The sequence below is a fragment of the Colletotrichum siamense genome, assembly GCF_013390195.1.
Source record: "Colletotrichum siamense strain Cg363 chromosome Unknown KSG_Cg363_contig04, whole genome shotgun sequence".
In the NCBI taxonomy this organism is placed as follows: Eukaryota; Fungi; Ascomycota; class Sordariomycetes; order Glomerellales; family Glomerellaceae; genus Colletotrichum; species Colletotrichum siamense.
Window position 1 is genome coordinate 4386931 of NW_023501017.1, and position 18312 is coordinate 4405242.

Here is an 18312-nt window from a genome sequence, read left to right on the forward strand (position 1 = left end):
ATATCCGTGGTTCCACTGTAATGCAAACTCCTGCTCGCAAGTTCGACCACCTGTCTTTCCTGTCCAACCCGATTCAAAGTCCATACTGTCCGCTCAAGCGGTGCTCGGCACCCTCTTCTTCAACTTGCAAACCACCCCCTGAGTCCTGTAAAACCACCGCGAGCTCGTCCACCACTTCTCATTCGGGTCCACCAGCTCAATCTCGAACCTCGCAATCAGCGACGGGACAACCTTGTAAATCTCCATCAGACTTAGATTCCTGCCCAGGCAGATGCGCGACCCGCCGCCGAATACAATGTCCGTCGCGTTCCACTGTCTCATGCGGAGCTTATACGCCTCATCGTCCTCCTCGTCCTGCTGCAGCCACCGTTCCGGGCGGTACTCGTCCGCATCAGCCCCGTAGACGTCCTTATTGCGACCCACGATATAGGGGTTCATGCCAATTAAAGAACCGCCGGGCACGACGGAGCCGTCTGGGAGGGCGAGGCCGGTTTGCGGGACGATGCGCTCCATGGTCATGGAGACGGCGGGGTGGAAGCGGAGCGTCTCGCGGCAGACGGCTTCGAGGTAGGGCAGGGCGCGGGCGGCGGCATGAGGGGCGGGTTTGTCGGCGGGGATGTTGGTGACGACTTCTTCCTCGAGGCGTTTCCAGATGCGAGGGTTCTTGAGGCAGTAGTAGAAGAGGGCACGCATTGTGATTGCCGTAGTGTCGGCTCCAGCGATGACTGTTTGTAGGATACATCAACAAAGTAGCTCGGATATATGTTCAAAGTGTCTGCTTACGGTTCAGTAGGAGGTATCCGATGATTGTTCCCTCATCCACGATATCGGGATGGGTGCCCTTCGAGTCGACGAAGTACTGCAGGAAGTCGGGCTTTTCGGGAACAAAATTCTTGTCCTCACCCTTAAGCCGGGCGGTCAAATGCTCCACGGCGATTCTTGTGACGTTCGATAGATTAGGAGGCCCGAGAGGGTAAACGGGGTTCTTGTCTAGGCAGTAGTCCATCCAAGGCATCTGCCCGCAGAGGCCGAGATAGTCAATGGACTGGTCTCCCACCGCAAGCGTGCCGTCAAAGTCGCGACCTGCGTCCATGTATCCAAACTTCTTGCTGAACGTGACGGCACCGAGGAAGTCCCATGCGACTAGAAGAGTAAGCCATGGGCCACGACTCACACAAGAAGGTTTACAATATTGAGATGTCTTACAGAAAGCCAACCAGTCGCCAAAAACGCAAGCTTCGCCGGTGTTGACGAAGCGCTTTTGCAGGTGGTCGCAGAATTCATCAATACACCTGTCCATATGCGGCTCCATGGCGAGGACACTGGGTACGGAGTAATGCCTCACCACAGGTCTCTTCATTCGCGCATGTTCGACATTGTTTGTCTCCGAGAACATGTGATATGTGATCTTTCCGTTGATGATGGAGCTGCTGTTCTTGTACAAGTCGGACTGATTCATACTTAGCGTGAGCTTCTCAAACAGAGAGCTTGGGAGAAATAAGGCATGTTACCTTAGACCACTTTCCGTCCGTGCCATACACGATCTTGATCAACTCGGGAATGTCGATGTCCAGCAGGTTGGGACCCAGGCGTACAATCGGACCGTACTTGTCATGGAGCTTCTTCATCGTTGGCGCGTAATTGGCGTTGTATGTGTGCCATAAACGCCATAGGTTTGTCCATCCTGAGGTGAAATATAAGTCTTAACTTCCTTTCCACTGGTCGACGGAACATGATGTCGAGGTCTGTATCTCACCTGCAAGAAATGGCCCGGGGTACTTCTTCAAGGGAGATGTTGACCACGAGACAAGGAACCACACAAAGCAGCTCAGAGCTGGAGTTAGAAGAACAATGCTCGTCTTGTGGCTCTGCGCTTCGCCCAGGAGATTTTGCCAGGGAGGGATAGTCCCATTGGCGGGGAAAAAGACTGTGTCCATGGCGATCAGACCTCGTTATACAACAAAACTTGAGTGACACAATGAATTTTAGAGAAAAGAAGGTGAGCAGATACGCCAAACGGCAACTTGAGAACGGGTATCAATCATCTCTTATCATTCCTTGCAAAATCAGGCTCTGGAGGCGGGGCATAGCCGCAGATATGGAGAAGAGCCATCGTCCTATGAATCTCTGGTCGCACAGCAGGAGTTGGTTGCAGCCGCAACGCTGCGATATGGCCCACGTCGTCTGCAGCCTACAGGTGAAGATAGAGGAGATGCGGGGATCCTTGTTGGTGGGCGAGCGGGGATCTGCATGATGCTGTGATGGCACGATGCCTCTGCATCAGCGATACCTGCAATCGGTGATGTTGTTCTTGGGATGACAGTTGACAACGCTGCTTCGCATCGAAATTGCAACGATATGGATCATCTGCCTATTACGATCAACACATTGAATCTGCGGTGTAAGATCTGACTTCATGTTTCTGAGATATCCCAGTTGTTGATTTCACATGCGTTTCCGTGGAGTCAGGCTGTCGCATGCTCCCCATCGCCCGTCACGAAGACAACGTCGCACTGCTTACACGTTGCATTCCCTGCAGGCTGAGCGCCAAGCCCCTGCAAATGTCAAGAATGACATGTCGTTTGAGCCACCCGAGCGGCAAGCCGGGTCCTCCCAAGATGATCTCTACTTTATCTAGACGACATATGCAATAACGAACCCAAATTTGTATGCAAAGAGCCAAACGGGTAAAAGCTCCTTTTTCGTGCTCCACCTCCGTGACTACATACTGGGCGCATGCTCGGACTGGACCTAGCCAAAGGTTTGGCTGACCGGTGGACATGATTATCTGACGGGTGTTGGTAATTGGATGCGATCCGGTTGGCCAGCTCGGCTGCCTTTCCAACGTCGCTGCATAAGATGCGGAAGGGGATGCACATATTCTGTACGTGTTGTGGGTGCCTGTAGATTTTCTGTTCGTGATGGCTCGCAACTTAGGGACGGAGACCCATCTGGCGTCAACATCACGGTAATGACCGTAGAGTCTCTCAAATTGATATTTAGAGGTTTCCAAGGGGTACGTGTGTATTGAGTGACAAAAGGCGAAATAGTGAATGAATTTGCAGTCCAGATATAGTGGATTACCTAGTCTGAGGTTTTCACCTTCAACAGAAGGAGAAGTAATAATCCGACCAACATGTCGACTCACTGGTTAAAATGAGATGCGAAGGAAACAGTTCGAGACGCTTCCTCAACAGCAAGTATAGGTTTTGCCTTCAAAGTGAACTTTCAGGGAGGGGGTACTCAGATTTCTAAATCTCCAGTAACAACTACAGGATGACGCTGCGTAATCTCAATTCTCAGTTCAAAGTTTGCAGGAGATAATTTAGGTACTTAAACTCATGGCATACACCGACAGATGGTGATCGAAATAGCAAAAAGTTATTCTTGCAAGCGATTGGAAGCAATGGATGAGTCTGATGTATACGAAAGAGAATACTTACGTACTGAACTGGAAAACAATTCGAGGAAGGTGCGATGCAGGTCACATACAAAGGGGGCAGGAGCAAAGTGAGAATTCACCTTACTTCACCTCACCTCGCTAGATTCTGCTCGTATCCTTTTTCTTCCCGCGCACAACACCCACTTCGATTGTTCACATCGGAAACAATCGATTCACAGTCAACAGTCTGCCGCAGACTGCCACAGCGAACAACGACGAACAAACCTAAGAGGAGTAAGTTACTTCTTATTCCTATTGTTGCACTGATAAAAGCTGACAGCTGCAAGGTCCCCCAATAGCATTCCGAACTGTCATTCAAGGCTCTGGTCCCGAGAAACACAAGATGGCAGGAAATGCTGAAGACGAGACGATGAAGGATATCAGTAGCCAGCTGCCGCAGGAACTGAGAATGAACGATACATCTGTGGGAGATGTCACAATGAACGATGTCACCCGAGACAGTACCAAGCAAGGCCCATCTGCCCAGAGCAACTCCTCTTACGCAATGCAGTCAACCAATGACACATCAATGGCGGATAATACCATTATGGGCGACTTGACAATGGGTGAGGTTGTTGCAAGTACACCCAAGTGTCGTCAAAAAAGCACCGCCCGGCCCTCGGGAAACTTGGTGCAAGGCAAAGATGTCACTATGGCGGACGGCACGTCGCTCCGAGATGCAACCATGGGTGATATTACGGGCGGCAGTCCCAAGGCTAGAATTGCCGAGAAGAATGAGCCTGTCACTGGCGGCCACAACCTCCGCAATGATGTTTCCAGAATGGAAGCAATCGCAGCTACCTTACGCCCAAGGCCTTTACCTGTCATACCTCCTGCGTCCACAGTCGAGACGACGCCTATTGAAGGGCCAAGACTTGCCGTCTTTGAGTATGTCCCACCAGCATCATCACGGTTACTGTTCAGTTACTAAGATTTCAAAGCTACTTCGGCAGTACTATGGTCGATTTCATCGTCGGCCCTCAGGGAAGAAAAATCTCGATTCATGCGAACATCCTACTTGCCAACCCGGATTGCGCCTGCTTTCGAGAAACGCTCCAGCGCCAAAAGAATGGTCACGGAGCTAAGAAGCTCCGACTTATGGACCATCCTGATGTCGTCGGTCTCATGACACAATTCCTTTACACAGGCAAAGTCCCTTTCATCCCTCGAAGACTGCTCCAAAAGCACTGCGCCCCAGCTGCACGTCACCCTATCACAATGCTGTCGCACACAATTGTCAAAAATGACAGTGTTCGCCTGGAAAATGTGACCCTAGCGGCCGTTCCACCCGAGCAGTTCCAAATGGGGTCTTGGAGCAAAAACACATCTGCAGAGGAGGAAAGACTTCGGGATTACGGCAACTATGAGCTGCAGATGAGTCAGAAAAGCGCAGCAGCGACCGCTCCGACAGCCGACAACGCCGAGGGAAGAAGTCAAACAGTCAGATATTGGCGCGAATGTGTTCAGCCTCATCTCCAGAATGTGGAGAAAATCCCGGTGTTCGGCATGTCGACACTTCGTGTCGAGGCCGAGTTCTACCAATTGAAGCTTGTCCAACTGATGCTCTTCGCGGATAGATACAACATGGCTTGGCTGTTTCACGACACGCTCGCATCGTACTGCAAGGGAGAAGCGCTGTTCCAACGTGACCGCCCTGTGGAGCGACATGTCGAGCTAGCATACCGATGCGCGACGTTCCGTCTGCTCCCAGAGCTCATGGTGGAGTATGGACGTTTCTGTGCTTGGAGGCGAGATAGCGACATTGACATCATGTTTCGTGGGTATCTTTCAGACTTCGTTGCAGATGTCAAGCTCAAGAAGACAGAAGGGAAGCCTATTCCGCCCATCATCGGCCGGTTTTTGAGAGTGCAGATCTGAGCGACAGGAGATGCCTGTGTTACATGATGGTTGGACGCCGAAGGGGTCGTAAGGCTGAAAGGATGTGAATGCGTCATAGGACGCCATAGGGCGTGTGCTACTGTTGGATTGTATTTGTTGGATTGACCAGGGTAGTGATGTAGGAACAATGAAGCAGCAACTTGTATCTGATTTCAATTACTTGAGTGAACGAATGCCGAGCAGCGAACAACTGGGCTGTTCTTCGCAGCCAGCTTGACGACAGTGCACTAGTTGGGATGATGGTCTGCTGCTGACATCCGTGCTGCCAAGTACGGAAACGTATGGAATATTTGACATTACGATCATCGAGTCATGGGCCTGCCCATGGCATGACATCCAAATGTACAGGAAGAATTCGCCTGTAGCACTGGTTGATTCAGAACCCAGTCCGCTTCCTACGCCTCAAAGTTGTACTTCTTACGAGCCCGACCCTCGATGAAAGAAGGCCAGAGAAGGTACAGATACTGCGCGATAGCATACGGCATCTTCGGGAGCACTACGTTGCCCGTCATACCACGGTCGACCGAGTCGATACATCTTTCAGCGACGTAGTCGATCTTCAAACCGTGCTTGTTGGGGTCTTCTTCCCTCACGGGGCCCGAATCCACTGCGGACGCTCGGAAGTTTCCTTCAATGGTGGCGGGCAGGATGAAAGTGAAGGCGATCTTCGGATGCTCGATGGCCAATGACTGGAACAGCAGGAGAGAAGAAGCCTTGGTTGCGGCATAGAGAGCTCTTGTCGGCGCGGGGATGACGGCGGCAACTGATGAGACAAGGAGTATTGAGGGAGATTTTGACGTTCTCGTCAACATGGGAATCTGCGAGTTTGTTAGTCATATAGCCAAGCAAAGCCGGGCGTGGCTCCTTGGACTCTTACAAATGTCAGCGCGGAAGCCAAAGGCCCATCAAAGTTGCCTTTGATAGCACGCCCCGCGATATTGACTGCCGCTTGAATCCCAACGGCCTCGGCATCCTCCTCCGCGGACTTGACACCGGTGAGGGCCATGACGGGTTGCAAAGCTGATACTCCCGCGCAAATGTGTAGCGTATCCAGCCCCTGCCATTCCTTCTCAAGCCGGGTCCTTAGACTGACAAGGTCCTCCACATTGCTGAAGTCTGCGACTTGCCATATGCACTTGTCCCCGCACTCCTTGGCCAGGGTGGTGATCTCGTCTGCGCGGCGAGCGACAACGCAGATCCGTGCTCCGCGGGCGGCATACTGCTTTGCTACGGCGCGACCGACGCCGCTCGAAGCTCCGATGATGAGCACACGCTCATCCGAGTGTGAGAGGCGCTTGTCTCTTTTGCGTGCTTGTGCTGCCAATTGGCGCTGGGCGAGAAGAACCGCGAGGGCGGTGAGCGCCATGCGAAGGACGGGGTATCCCATTGCTGATATTAGTCAAGATCAATCAAAACCTTGGTTTCTGAAGCGACTCAAAGGATGGAATACGGATTCAACATCAAGGTAGGAAGGGAAAGCAAATGTTGGACATAGCTTCAGCTGGGATGCCTCGGCCCATGCCCTTGCCCATGACGCCAGCTCCCTGCAAGGACGTGCAGGAGATGACTAAGCATGGGACAGGGGTCCATGAACAATTAACGCGAACAACGCGTCTGAGACGCGACTTTGAATTACCCAACCCGCCCGCACTCAAGACATCCCGGCAACCCACCACCGGCGACGATTGACGGTTGCAGTTTCGAGCGAGTCGCCAGACACACAAACACACAACCCCAAACTCAGATATGCCTCATTCTGTATCGCCAGAAGCCAATTCCCCCACCGCGGTTCCCGAAGAGACAATGGCCGACTCTCCTGTCCCGCCCAACGCCGGCAGCCAGGCGACCGACGGCGACGTTGCCATGGCTGAGGCTGATGCCCACGCGGTCGCTGCTCCCGAGGCTGCTGGCCCCGACGTTTCTGCCCCCGAGGCCTCTGCTCCGGAGCAAAAGAAGGATATCAAGTTGGAGGATCTGTTCGATGATGCGGACTCAGACGACGAGTTTCCCAGCTCAAAACCGCAAGAAACTCCTGAGAGTTCTCCTGAGATCCTCACGCCCCCCTCTCCAACGTGGGTTCTATAGTCAAAGCTTGGTGACCTCATGCTGACACGCGAGGCAGAGATATTGCACACATGAAGGCTTCCGATCCCGAAATCATGCGCAGTTTCTACCAGCGCTTGTTCCCCTGGCGATACCTCTTCCAGTGGCTCAACCACAGCCCATCCCCGACGAACGACTTTGGCCACAGAGAGTTCGCCTTCACACTGCAGAACGACGCATACCTACGATACCAATCTTTTGCGACACATGACCTGTAAGCGTGGAATTTACTGGCAATGCCGAAGAATTTACCCTAACGTGCTGCAGCCTCCGCAAAGACGTCCTCCGCCTCATGCCCTCCCGTTTCGAAATCGGCCCCGTCTACAGCACCAACCCCCGCGACCGCAAGACCCTCCGAAACGCCAGCGCCTTCAAGCCCCTCGCCAAGGAACTCTGCTTCGATATTGATTTGACGGATTACGACGACATCAGAACGTGCTGCGACAAGGCCAACATTTGCATCAAGTGCTGGCAGTTCATCACTATGGCGATTAAGGTGGTTGACGTTGCCCTGCGGGACGACTTTGGTTTCAAGCACATCATGTGGGTTTACTCTGGACGAAGAGGTGCCCACGCGTGGGTTTGCGACCAGAAGGCCAGAACGATGGGTGACCAGATGAGGCGGTCGATCGCAGGGTACCTCGAGGTCATCAAAGGTGGAGCGCAAAGTGGAAAGAAGGTCAACCTGTGGCGGCCATTACATCCTCATGTCCAGTAAGCATCCCTCACTCTTTATTCCAAGGCGAGGCACTAACCTGGTGCTGCAGACGAAGCTTGGACACTCTCATGCCACACTTCCAAGAAGACGTCCTCGAAAACCAGGACCCCTGGGCCTCCAACGAACGCGCAGAGCGCCTGCTACAGCTCCTTCCGGACAAGACGCTCATCGACAACCTCCGCAAGAAGTGGGACGCCTCCCCCGGCCGGTCTTCCATCAACAAGTGGGCCGACATCGACGCCGTCGCTAAGACGAGCGCTGGCAAGAAGTTTGACGCGAGGGGGCTTCTGGACGCAAAGCAGGACATTCTCCTCGAGTACACGTACCCACGCCTCGATATCGAGGTCAGCAAGAAGCTGAACCATTTGCTCAAGTCGCCGTTCGTCGTGCACCCCGGCACCGGCAGGGTGTGTGTACCCATCGACACGAAGAACCTCGAGGATTTCGACCCCCTTAGCGTGCCAACGGTGCAAGGCTTGTTGGCGGAGATTGATGCGTGGAAGGGAGAGGAGGAGGGCGACGGGGCGCAAAAGAGTGTGCAGGACTGGGAGAAGACGAGCTTGAAGCCGTACGTGGAGCAATTCCGGTCCTTTGTGATTGGCTTGATGAAGGACGAAAGGGACAGCAAGGTCAAGAGGGAGAGGGAAGACGACTCGATGGATTTCTGAGCGCAAATTCGACATGACTTGTATGATGGGCAAACTCGGTACCGGGGTCGGTGTTCTTGTCTTGGCACAGCAACTGGGGTATTATTGGATCTAATTATCACCTGTCAAATGCAGGCTATGATGCACTTTCTGCCGTCTGGGCTTCCTCGCCCTTTGCCTCTGCTGGCTCGGGCACAGCAACGTTCTCCGTGATGGTCTGCTGCTCATCCACGTCTTCGTCGTCTTCCTCTTCGAACCTGCTGTCCTCGACCTCTGCCGTCGGTGTCCCGCTCGCGCTGCCACCCTCGCCCTTGAGATGTGCCTCCTTGCGCTTGGGGATAACGCTCAAGAACGCCTCGGCCCAGTCGCCGGTCTCCAGCCACTTGAGCATGATCTCCACCACATGATTCGTAGCAAGCACCCTTCTACTGGAGATGTTCATGTACTCCCCTATAGGCAGTTTTGCTGTCTTGATCCCCAGCTCTCTCGCGCGGCGGTGGCAGAGACCCTTCTCGCGGTTGCGGTCGACGAGTCCGCCGATAACGTAGCTCACACCAGGCTCAAGGCGGTCGATCGTGTTCGGGGAATCGGCAGAGAGATAGACGATGTTCTTCAACTCGTCCACCGGTTCCGGCTCGTGGTCGGGGGTCGGCGCATTGTCGTACACATCCCTCATAACAGCAGGCTTCTCCTTGCCCTCGCCCTTGAGCACCTCAATTACCTCCCCACCCTTCTGACCTGCCATTAACTCATCCGCATCCTTCGCCGCCTCCACAAAGTTGCTCTCGACGAGCTTCACGCCCTTCCAGCCGTTATGCTGCCCGCCCAGGGTCGTGTCGAACCGCTCTTTGAGCTTGCCACCGTACGAGCTGACGTACAGGTGCACACGGTAGCGCGCCTGGCGGTTGTCGGAGTAGCAGCGCGTGATCTGGCTCGCGAGGCTGACGAGCTCCTTGTCGAGCATGTAGCTCTCAAAGTCGCAGTCGAGGATGAGGGTGACGGGGGTCTGGACGGCGGGGACTTTGGGGGTCTTGCGCTTCGGGGGAATGACGATCTGCGAGCGGTCGAGACCCTTGGCCTCGGCGTCCGCGACGATGGCGGCGATCTGGTCGCGGCGGGCGGCCTGGCGGTCGTGGCGCTTTTCTTTGCGCTTGCGCTTGCGGTCCTCGCGGCCTTCCTCGAAGGCTTGTTTGCGTTTCAGTTTGCGGAGTTGGTTCTTGGAGAGTTTGGGTTCTTCTTCAGCGACGGCGGGGGAGGCGTCGTCGTCGTTCTCCGCGGCGGTTTTGGAGGCGGGTTGAGCTTCGGATTCGGGTGCCCCGCTACTTGATGCTGCGGCACCGTTGTCGCCATTGGCGGTCGCAGGGACGGCGGATGTGGTTTCTTGGTTGCTGTCGGTCATCTCGAGGTCTACGGCCGGCTGGGCGACAGGGTCTGCAGCCGTGGAAGCCATCCTCGTGGTTGTGAGGCTGGTGACGGGTGCAAAGTTTGGGGTGCGAAGTGGGGGACTTTTTGGAAATTTCGGCGATGGTTTGCGATGGCTGACCTGGAGCCGATGCGCAGCTGCACCTTTGGAGAGAGACGCTAAGCCGTTTGTGGAGAAGGGCGGGGCGGGCGACGGTGCTGCACGGAGACACTGAGTTCGTGCTCTGAGGTGCAGCGTTCTGGAGAGCATGCACGCTGATGGGCTTGCGTGACGTTTTTTATGCGAAGTAGATAAAATTGAGCCTGGATTAAAGACGATGAAAAGTGCTGGAGCTGGAATTAAACGCGGCTGTTGAGGTCGATCTGCCTGCACCGTTAGAACGTTGAATAGTCATGAACAATTCTCGAATCTCAAAATCAGCACCAGTAGAGAGCTTTCAACGCTTAACCAGAATGGGACTAGACTACCGCTCAGGATTCCCAGCTGCGGCAGAAATACTGAGGCGGTCAGACATGCCTAGCCAAAGGAGGACTAGCGCGGTCGCGACGCGAAATGGCAATCGAAGACGCGCTCCCGGGAAACCACTTTAACACCCGCGTAAGGTACCTAAAGCAAGCTGCACTCGTGAGGGTGATACTCGCCGGTTACACTCATTTCACCACAACGTTCTTCTCATTCTCACTTGTCTTTTTTGAGCGTTCTACTATATACCAACATGTCTTCCAGGCCAGAATTGAAGGTTTGTACTACAATTGCACATTTCCCCGTTCAATTGGCTAATACGTCACCAGGTCGACGACGAGCACGGCTTCATCCGCTTCTTCAAGTCCCTCCCAACCGTCCATGAAGACACCGTCCGCATTTTCGATCGAGGTGATTGGTACACCGCACACGGCGAAGATGCCAACTTCATTGCCCGCACAGTATGTTGGACCGTACCGTAGCAAGCCGCCTGCAGTACTGACTTTGTGCAGGTATACAAGACCACGTCCGTCGTGAGGACACTCGGCCGAGATGACAAGACCGGACTTGCCTCCGTGACAATGACGGTCACGGTATTCCGACAATTTCTTCGAGAAGCTCTTTTCAAGCTTGGAAAGAGGATAGAGATATGGGAGAGCACCGGCGGCCGCATGAACTGGAAGGTTGTCAAGCAGGCGTCGCCCGGCAACCTGCAGGATGTCGAGGAGGATTTAGGCGGACAGATCGAGAACGCACCCATGATTCTAGCCGTCAAGATCTCTACGAAAGCATCTGAGGCAAGGAGCGTGGGAGTCTGTTTCGCAGACGCAAGCGTGCGAGAGCTGGGCGTCAGCGAGTTCCTCGACAACGATTTATTCTCTAACTTCGAGGCTCTCCTCATCCAGCTAGGTGTCAGGGAGTGCCTGATCCAGACAGACAAGGCCGACAAGGCCAAGGACCCGGATCTGACGAAGCTGAAGCAAATCATTGTTAACTGCGGTGTCGCGATCTCGGAGCGATCCGGCGGCGAGTTTGGCACCAAGGACATTGAGCAGGACTTGGCGCGTCTTCTCAAGGACGAGCGGGCTACTACCCTTCTCCCTCAGACAGACCTCAAGCTGGCGATGGGCTCCGCCGCGGCACTTATCAAGTACCTTGGCGTGCTCCATGACCCTTCCAACTTTGGGCAGTACCAGCTTTACCAGCACGACCTCTCACAGTATATGAAGCTAGATGCGGCGGCTTTGAAGGCTCTCAACCTGATGCCCGGCGCCCGTGATGGTGCCAAGACAATGAGCTTGTACGGCTTGTTGAACCACTGCAAGACTCCTGTCGGTAGCAGACTGCTGTCTCAGTGGCTGAAGCAGCCGCTCATGAGCAAAGAGGAGATTACCAAGCGCCAGCAACTGGTCGAGGCCTTTGTGAACGACACGGAGCTGAGACAGACCATGCAAGAGGAGCACCTTCGTTCCGTTCCCGATCTGTACCGCCTGGCCAAGCGTTTCCAGAGAGGCAAGGCGAACCTCGAGGACGTGGTCCGCGCATACCAGGTGGTCATTCGCCTCCCTGGTTTCCTAGGCACTTTCGAGGGCGTCATGGACGAGCAGTACAAGGACCCTCTCGACGAAGCCTACACAATCCCTCTTCGCGAGCTCTCCGATAGTCTCGTGAAGCTTGCAGAGATGGTTGAGACAACGGTCGACTTGGACGCGTTGGACAACCATGAGTACATCATCAAGCCCGAGTTCGATGACAGCCTTCGCATCATCAGAAAGAAGCTCGACAAGCTTAAGCGCGATATCGACCAGGAATTCTCCGACTCGGCCCGCGACCTGAAGCAAGAGGTCGGCAAGAAGATCTTCCTCGAGAACCACAAAGTCCACGGCTACTGTATGCGTCTTACTAGACAAGAAGCCGGAGCGATCCGCAACAAGTCCGGTTACCAGGAGTGCTCAACCCAGAAGAACGGAGTCTACTTCACCACCAAGACCCTCCAGAGCCTCCGCCGCGAGTTCGATCAGCTTTCGCAAAACTACAACCGCACTCAGAGCAGTCTCGTGAACGAGGTTGTGGGCGTTGCGGCGTCTTACTGTCCTGTTCTGGAGAAACTTGCCGGCGTGCTTGCCAATCTTGATGTGATTGTCTCCTTTGCACACTGCTCCGTTCACGCCCCATCCGAGTACGTCCGTCCCACGATCCATGCCCGTGGACAGGGTCAAACCATCCTCAAGGAAGCCCGTCACCCCTGCCTAGAGATGCAGGATGATGTCCAGTTCATCACCAACGACGTCTCATTAACCAGAGACAAGTCCTCTTTCCTCATCATCACTGGTCCCAACATGGGCGGAAAGTCGACCTACATCCGCCAGATCGGTGTCATTGCACTTATGGCGCAGATCGGGTGCTTTGTGCCGTGCTCCGAAGCTGAACTGACTATCTTCGACTCTATCCTCGCGCGCGTGGGAGCCAGCGATTCACAGCTGAAGGGTGTCTCAACCTTCATGGCTGAGATGTTGGAGACGGCGAACATTCTCAAGTCAGCCACAGCCGAATCTCTCATCATCATTGATGAGTTGGGACGCGGTACATCAACATACGACGGCTTCGGCCTCGCCTGGGCCATTTCAGAGCACATTGTTAAGGAGATTGGATGCTTCGCCATGTTCGCGACGCATTTTCACGAGCTGACGGCGCTGGCTGACGAGCACCCACAAGTACACAACCTTCACGTTGCAGCACACATCAGCGGCGGTAACGAGGGAGGCGAGAACACCAAGCGTGAGGTTACGCTCCTGTACAAGGTGGAAGACGGCGTGTGCGATCAGAGCTTCGGTATCCACGTCGCTGAGCTGGTCCGCTTCCCCGACAAGGTTGTGCGCATGGCCAAGCGCAAGGCCGACGAGCTCGAGGACTTCACTTCGAAGCACGAAGACCTCGGACTGAAGTACAGCAAGACGGACATGGAGGAGGGCAGCGCGATGCTCAAGGAGGTCCTGCTCAAGTGGAAGGAGGAGGTTGCCGCGGGGTCCATGAGCAAGGAGGAGATGGTGTCCAAGCTGAAGGGGTTGGTCATGGCGGACGAGAAGCTGCTTGCGAACCCCTTCTTCCAGTCCGTCAAAACCTTGTAAGGGTTGGATTCGGATAAGTGAGGCGGACATGATTTTGCTTTGGGTTGCTCGGCGTTCAGGGGAATTATGGGAAGTGTAATGATACTGGCTGGTTTGCGGCCCACGGAATAGCTACGTAGAGCCATGTGTAGACAAAATGCACCAAGAAGATACAAGATTCAATCAATTGGCGTTCCAAGTAGCTTTCGATTGTGGAAAGCTGGAAAGCTATTTCGTGTTTGCCTAGGTGCCTTACGAAGCCGTTGGCCCAGCTCAGGTCCCTTGATTGCAGCTGAACCCGGGAAACTTTTACAGCTCACCGAACCCTCCCAAAAAGGCAGTGCCAACCCTTGAGTTCCTTCCGGTTTTGTCTCGTTCCACCTTAAACATACTCTAGACAGCAGACAAAGATACTTAGCCTCCGTCGAGGGCAGCAGCCGTCAACCAGTTCACATACGGCACGGCCATCCCCCCGGATGGTCGAGTGGTAAAAGCACCAGCACAACATAATACCTGGTTCGACAGGGGAGCTCTGGTATCCCTCCAGGCGCGCTTGGTTCGACGCTGATCCGCGGCAGTGCAAGGGCGTATTTTTTTTTTTTTGGATTTCGCTTCGGCGAGTATCTCTTTTACTTTTCTTTTCTCTTATCGATTTTATTCAGTCGGGAGGGGTGCATCTGGGGTTAGAAATAGGGTGTCAGTAAACTAAGGCGTGACAGATGTATTAAGTGTGAGAATGGGAAGGTGAGGTATAGGGTCAGATGTAAGGATAGAACGGTGATTGGTCGAATCATATGTAGTCATAAACAGCCTCTGAAGCTGAGTATCATCATGAAGATGGGGGCGAGACGAGGACGGAAAGAACGTACCGTCATGAGGAGGCGCAACGATGCTTGCCTGCCACGTAGATCCGAGCAAAGACCGATACGAGACATTCACCGGCTGTCAGGGATGAAGAAGTCTTGGTCCAGAAGTTAGATATGACAAACAAGTCCGTGCAAGTAATTTGGGGGGATTGGTAGGGTATCAGAAAGTGATAGAACGGTGATGATTCGAATCATGTTGATGTAATCATAAACAGCCTCTGAAGCTGAGTCTCATCATGAAGGAGCGGTAGGGAGGAGATCGTGGACTTGACTTACGAGTACAACTAGAATACGCTATGCTGGCGACGCGGCGAGAATGGCTAGGGCACGAGAGAGACCTGAGCAACATGGTTAGCTGCTGACGGCACTCGGAAGGATATGTGACAATAGTGCGCAGGGGGTAAGTGTCAGACATAAAAGATAGAACGGTGATGTTTGAATCATGGGGTTCATAAACAGCCTCTGAAGCTGAGTCTCATCATGAAATGGAGGAGGATAAAGACGCCTAATAGGCATAAGGAAACTTACATCTACTGGAGTAAGGATCACACGGGGACGCGGTCGGTGAAGAAATCAAGGGTCTGTTGGGTGGTCAGTTACTGCTTCCCACGGGGTAATATGTTGAGTGTTTTGAAGAGAGGATAGGGTCAGAAAAATGATAGAACGGTGATGGGTCGAATCATGAAAGAGATTTCATAAACAGCCTCTGAAAGCTAGAATTCATCATGTTGAGGGTGGGCAAGGCGGCACGGTATTGAAGAGAAATTACGTACCATTAATGTCGATGCTATCGGGTGACGTGGGTGTCAAGACATATATCAACTTGAGAGTCTTGGAACCAACAGTTAGCAACTGTACTAAGCCGAGTTGGCAGAGAAGAGTGTGGTTCGTGATTGGGATCAGACAAAAGATAGAACGGTGAAAGGTCGAATCATGAAAGATTTTCATAAACAGCCTCTGAAGCTAATGTATCATCATGGAAGGGAGCAACATAAGAGACGAAAGTTGGCTTACATTATGTTGATATCGACAGAAGTTGCCGGGGGCTACGATTGTCCGTTTGAGGAAGGTCTGGGCCGATGCTGTTAGCTACATATGGAGGCAAGGAGTTGCAGTCATGGCCGGGGTGAGAAATCCAAATCAGACAAATGATAGAACGGTGATGGGTCGAATCATATTTGATCATAAACAGCCTCTGAAGCTATTGTATCATCATGGAGAGGAGAAACAGTAGTGCGGTGAGGGAGACTTACATCGTGATGAGAAACAAGCATATGCGTGGACACCATGGCGTTTGGCTTCGCGGAGGACCTGGCTTGGCGTAGTTAGCAACCGCTAAGAGACGTAAAGAGCGAATGAATCAGGTAAGCATGATGTAAATCAGACAAATGATAGAACGGTGATGTTTCGAATCATGAAAAATTCATAAACAGCCTCTGAAGCTAGAGTATCATCATACGAGGGAGCGGCAAAAGCAGTGCTGTTAGTAACATACCATTTATTGTGACGCAATCGGGCGGGTGCGTCGTTAGAGACAAGCACACATCACGCGGAGAGGCTACGCGCAGCGAAAAGCTCAGAGAGAGCGTTGGAACAAATAATACAGTTTCCATTCCTCTAGCCGATGAGACTCCTCTTCTCGTGCCCACAGTTTTTCTCTCGCGGGCCTGTGTATGTACAAACGGGGAAGAAAAAAGAGCATGCCTCGCTTTGGCGGGTTTGGTGGTTTCGTTGTGGTGGTAATGGTGGGGTAGGTTTTTTTTCTTCTTTACTCGACTGTCGCCTTGACGGGGTTGATCTCGACTCCGTACTTCTCCTTGAGCCTTTCGCGTCTGCGCTCCTCGTAGCCGGGTGGGCGGATTCCTGTATCGTGTCAGCCTCCGAGCGGATGGACGGGGTGTTGGGTTGCGCACCTCTGCCCTCGCCAATCTCTGCAATCGTCTCCTCGATCGGGCGTCGCCTAGCCGCGCGCATGGCCATCTTGCTGTCAAACTCCTCCTCGTCTGGTCTATCGGCCCGGTTGATCCAGAGGCGTCCTCCGGTGAGGGCGAAGACTCCCTGCCAGGCGGCGAAGCCGGCGCCGAGGCCGAGCACGATGGGCATTCTCTTGGCTGTGGTGCAGCGTAAGTATGACTACCATAATCCAAATGCAGCGTTTATCGCCGGGGGCAAGTGTCCGTACTCGTCAATCCAAGGATAGAACCGGCGAAGAAACCGGCGGTTGCGCTGTTCCACGCATCATCCTTTTCCCTCAGGTTGGCCATGGCAGTCTGGGTGAAGCCGTACGCGCCGCCGCCGAGAGCTGTTCGAGTGTCTCCGTCAGCCCACCCACGTTCCCAATTAGATCCCCCCTTACAACCCTCATATGTTCGTGAAACGTACTCATGACGGCAATGATGCCTCCGCTGCGGGTGAAGACGGACATGGCGCCGACATTCTGCTTCTGAAGGGCGTTGGTGATGGCGGCCAAGAAGAAACCGGCACCGCCAAGAGCGACGCTGGACTTGATGGCGGTCTTGATGGCATCCTTGGGATGGTACGTGTCGTCGTGGTCGCCGGCCATGGTGGATTCGGGGGCACTCCGCGGGCCAGAGGTTCAATTGGAAGAAACGAAGGATTGGTGAGGGATGTTGCGGAAGTTTGAGGTCGGGTTGAAGCTCCACGGACGATGTGGAGCTTCCGGCGGAACAGTCACGTGGTCTGGTTCGGTGAGGAGCCAATCATATAGCAGGGGATGGTCAACTACAAGAGCAAGTAGAGAACAGCCAAGCTCGGTGAAAGTCGGCAGGAGGCGCAAGGCATCAATTGCTTCCGTATACATCTCAAGTACTTGTACGTTCTAGGTTTTTTTTATTTCGCAATGTGTTGAAGCATTTGGCAGGCAATGCAGCTGTCTTCTTCTAAAGATTGTCAATAGCTCTGTTCATTGGCTCAGCTCGGGCTTGGGTGACTAAGCCAGGCCCGCATTCACCTCGGTCAGAACATGAGCTGCTGTCACGTGCTGTATCACGTGGTGATTTCTCGTCTGTCGGTCCCCTCTAATGCCACATCCTTGCATTCCATGTGATTCTAACCACGCGGAACATCGCGGCGCACCTTAAAGATCCTCCCCACCAAGTTGGAAAAGAAGATCGGCTAGTTTTCCTGTGTCTGGGCGACTACATTTCCTGTGTACTAGGCGACTTTGATAAGGACGACGACGATAGACAGCGATAATAGCAACGACAGTAGCAACAAAAATAGGTGGCTTGAGGGGCGAGGGGAACAAGGTTGGCCCTGCCTCAATCAGATAGCGATAACAGATGCCGAGCTCCAGGCGGTACCTCTGCTACCTACCTAAACACCCAGCTGCACCAGCGCTAATGTACCCACGGGCCGCTCTAAAACTGCCCCGGCGCCCAGTGTGCTGTGCGAGGCTGCCAGCTGCCCTGCGTCAGCCTGTCCACGTCTCGGTCCCCCGCCACTGCCCACCTTTGCCTCACCAGGTCATTGGAGGAAGGTACCACCTTCTAGAAGCCGGCGCATTGGTAGCTTAAGGCCTGCCATTCCCTGTCCTTGACGCAGTGCATGAAAGCTGTCGTAATGGTGCCGATGGGACAGCTTTCGACATCAACTTCTATCAGGGCATTTGGTGTTTGTCCTTGC

General features: G+C 53.7%; 7 protein-coding genes across 7 annotated transcripts; 3 read left to right on the forward strand and 4 right to left on the reverse strand.

The window, feature by feature from the left end:
• Positions 1 to 93: 93 nt before the first annotated feature.
• On the reverse strand, positions 94 to 1937 carry vrtE (Cytochrome P450 monooxygenase vrtE; the record flags this gene model as incomplete). Its single annotated transcript, XM_036638916.1, has 5 exons — positions 94 to 725; positions 784 to 1143; positions 1207 to 1450; positions 1512 to 1684; positions 1757 to 1937. The coding sequence occupies 5 exons, from the start codon at positions 1935 to 1937 to the stop codon at positions 94 to 96; spliced, it is 1590 nt and encodes a 529-aa protein (XP_036495568.1).
• A 2723-nt stretch (positions 1938 to 4660) lies between these two features.
• On the forward strand, positions 4661 to 5320 carry CGCS363_v007068 (uncharacterized protein; the record flags this gene model as incomplete). The annotated part of the gene is made up of 1 exon (XM_036638917.1): positions 4661 to 5320. One exon carries the CDS (start codon positions 4661 to 4663, stop codon positions 5318 to 5320), a length of 660 nt encoding a protein of 219 aa, XP_036495890.1.
• Positions 5321 to 5736: 416 nt separating this feature from the next.
• HSD3 (11-beta-hydroxysteroid dehydrogenase-like 3) lies at positions 5737 to 6728 on the reverse strand (the record flags this gene model as incomplete). The annotated part of the gene is made up of 2 exons (XM_036638918.1): positions 5737 to 6159; positions 6219 to 6728. The coding sequence occupies 2 exons, from the start codon at positions 6726 to 6728 to the stop codon at positions 5737 to 5739; spliced, it is 933 nt and encodes a 310-aa protein (XP_036495889.1).
• A 416-nt stretch (positions 6729 to 7144) lies between these two features.
• Positions 7145 to 8830, forward strand: pri1 (DNA primase small subunit; the record flags this gene model as incomplete). The annotated part of the gene is made up of 4 exons (XM_036638919.1): positions 7145 to 7413; positions 7464 to 7658; positions 7712 to 8158; positions 8212 to 8830. 4 exons carry the CDS (start codon positions 7145 to 7147, stop codon positions 8828 to 8830), a joined length of 1530 nt encoding a protein of 509 aa, XP_036496777.1.
• Positions 8831 to 8945: 115 nt separating this feature from the next.
• On the reverse strand, positions 8946 to 10259 carry TRM10 (tRNA (guanine(9)-N1)-methyltransferase; the record flags this gene model as incomplete). Its single annotated transcript, XM_036638920.1, has 1 exon — positions 8946 to 10259. The coding sequence occupies one exon, from the start codon at positions 10257 to 10259 to the stop codon at positions 8946 to 8948; it is 1314 nt and encodes a 437-aa protein (XP_036496778.1).
• A 688-nt stretch (positions 10260 to 10947) lies between these two features.
• Positions 10948 to 13822, forward strand: msh-2 (DNA mismatch repair protein msh-2; the record flags this gene model as incomplete). Its single annotated transcript, XM_036638921.1, has 3 exons — positions 10948 to 10971; positions 11024 to 11155; positions 11207 to 13822. 3 exons carry the CDS (start codon positions 10948 to 10950, stop codon positions 13820 to 13822), a joined length of 2772 nt encoding a protein of 923 aa, XP_036496775.1.
• Positions 13823 to 16435: 2613 nt separating this feature from the next.
• Positions 16436 to 17230, reverse strand: CGCS363_v007073 (NADH-ubiquinone oxidoreductase 21.3 kDa subunit; the record flags this gene model as incomplete). The annotated part of the gene is made up of 4 exons (XM_036638922.1): positions 16436 to 16530; positions 16581 to 16778; positions 16850 to 16969; positions 17050 to 17230. The coding sequence occupies 4 exons, from the start codon at positions 17228 to 17230 to the stop codon at positions 16436 to 16438; spliced, it is 594 nt and encodes a 197-aa protein (XP_036496776.1).
• Between the last annotated feature and the right edge of the window lie 1082 nt (positions 17231 to 18312).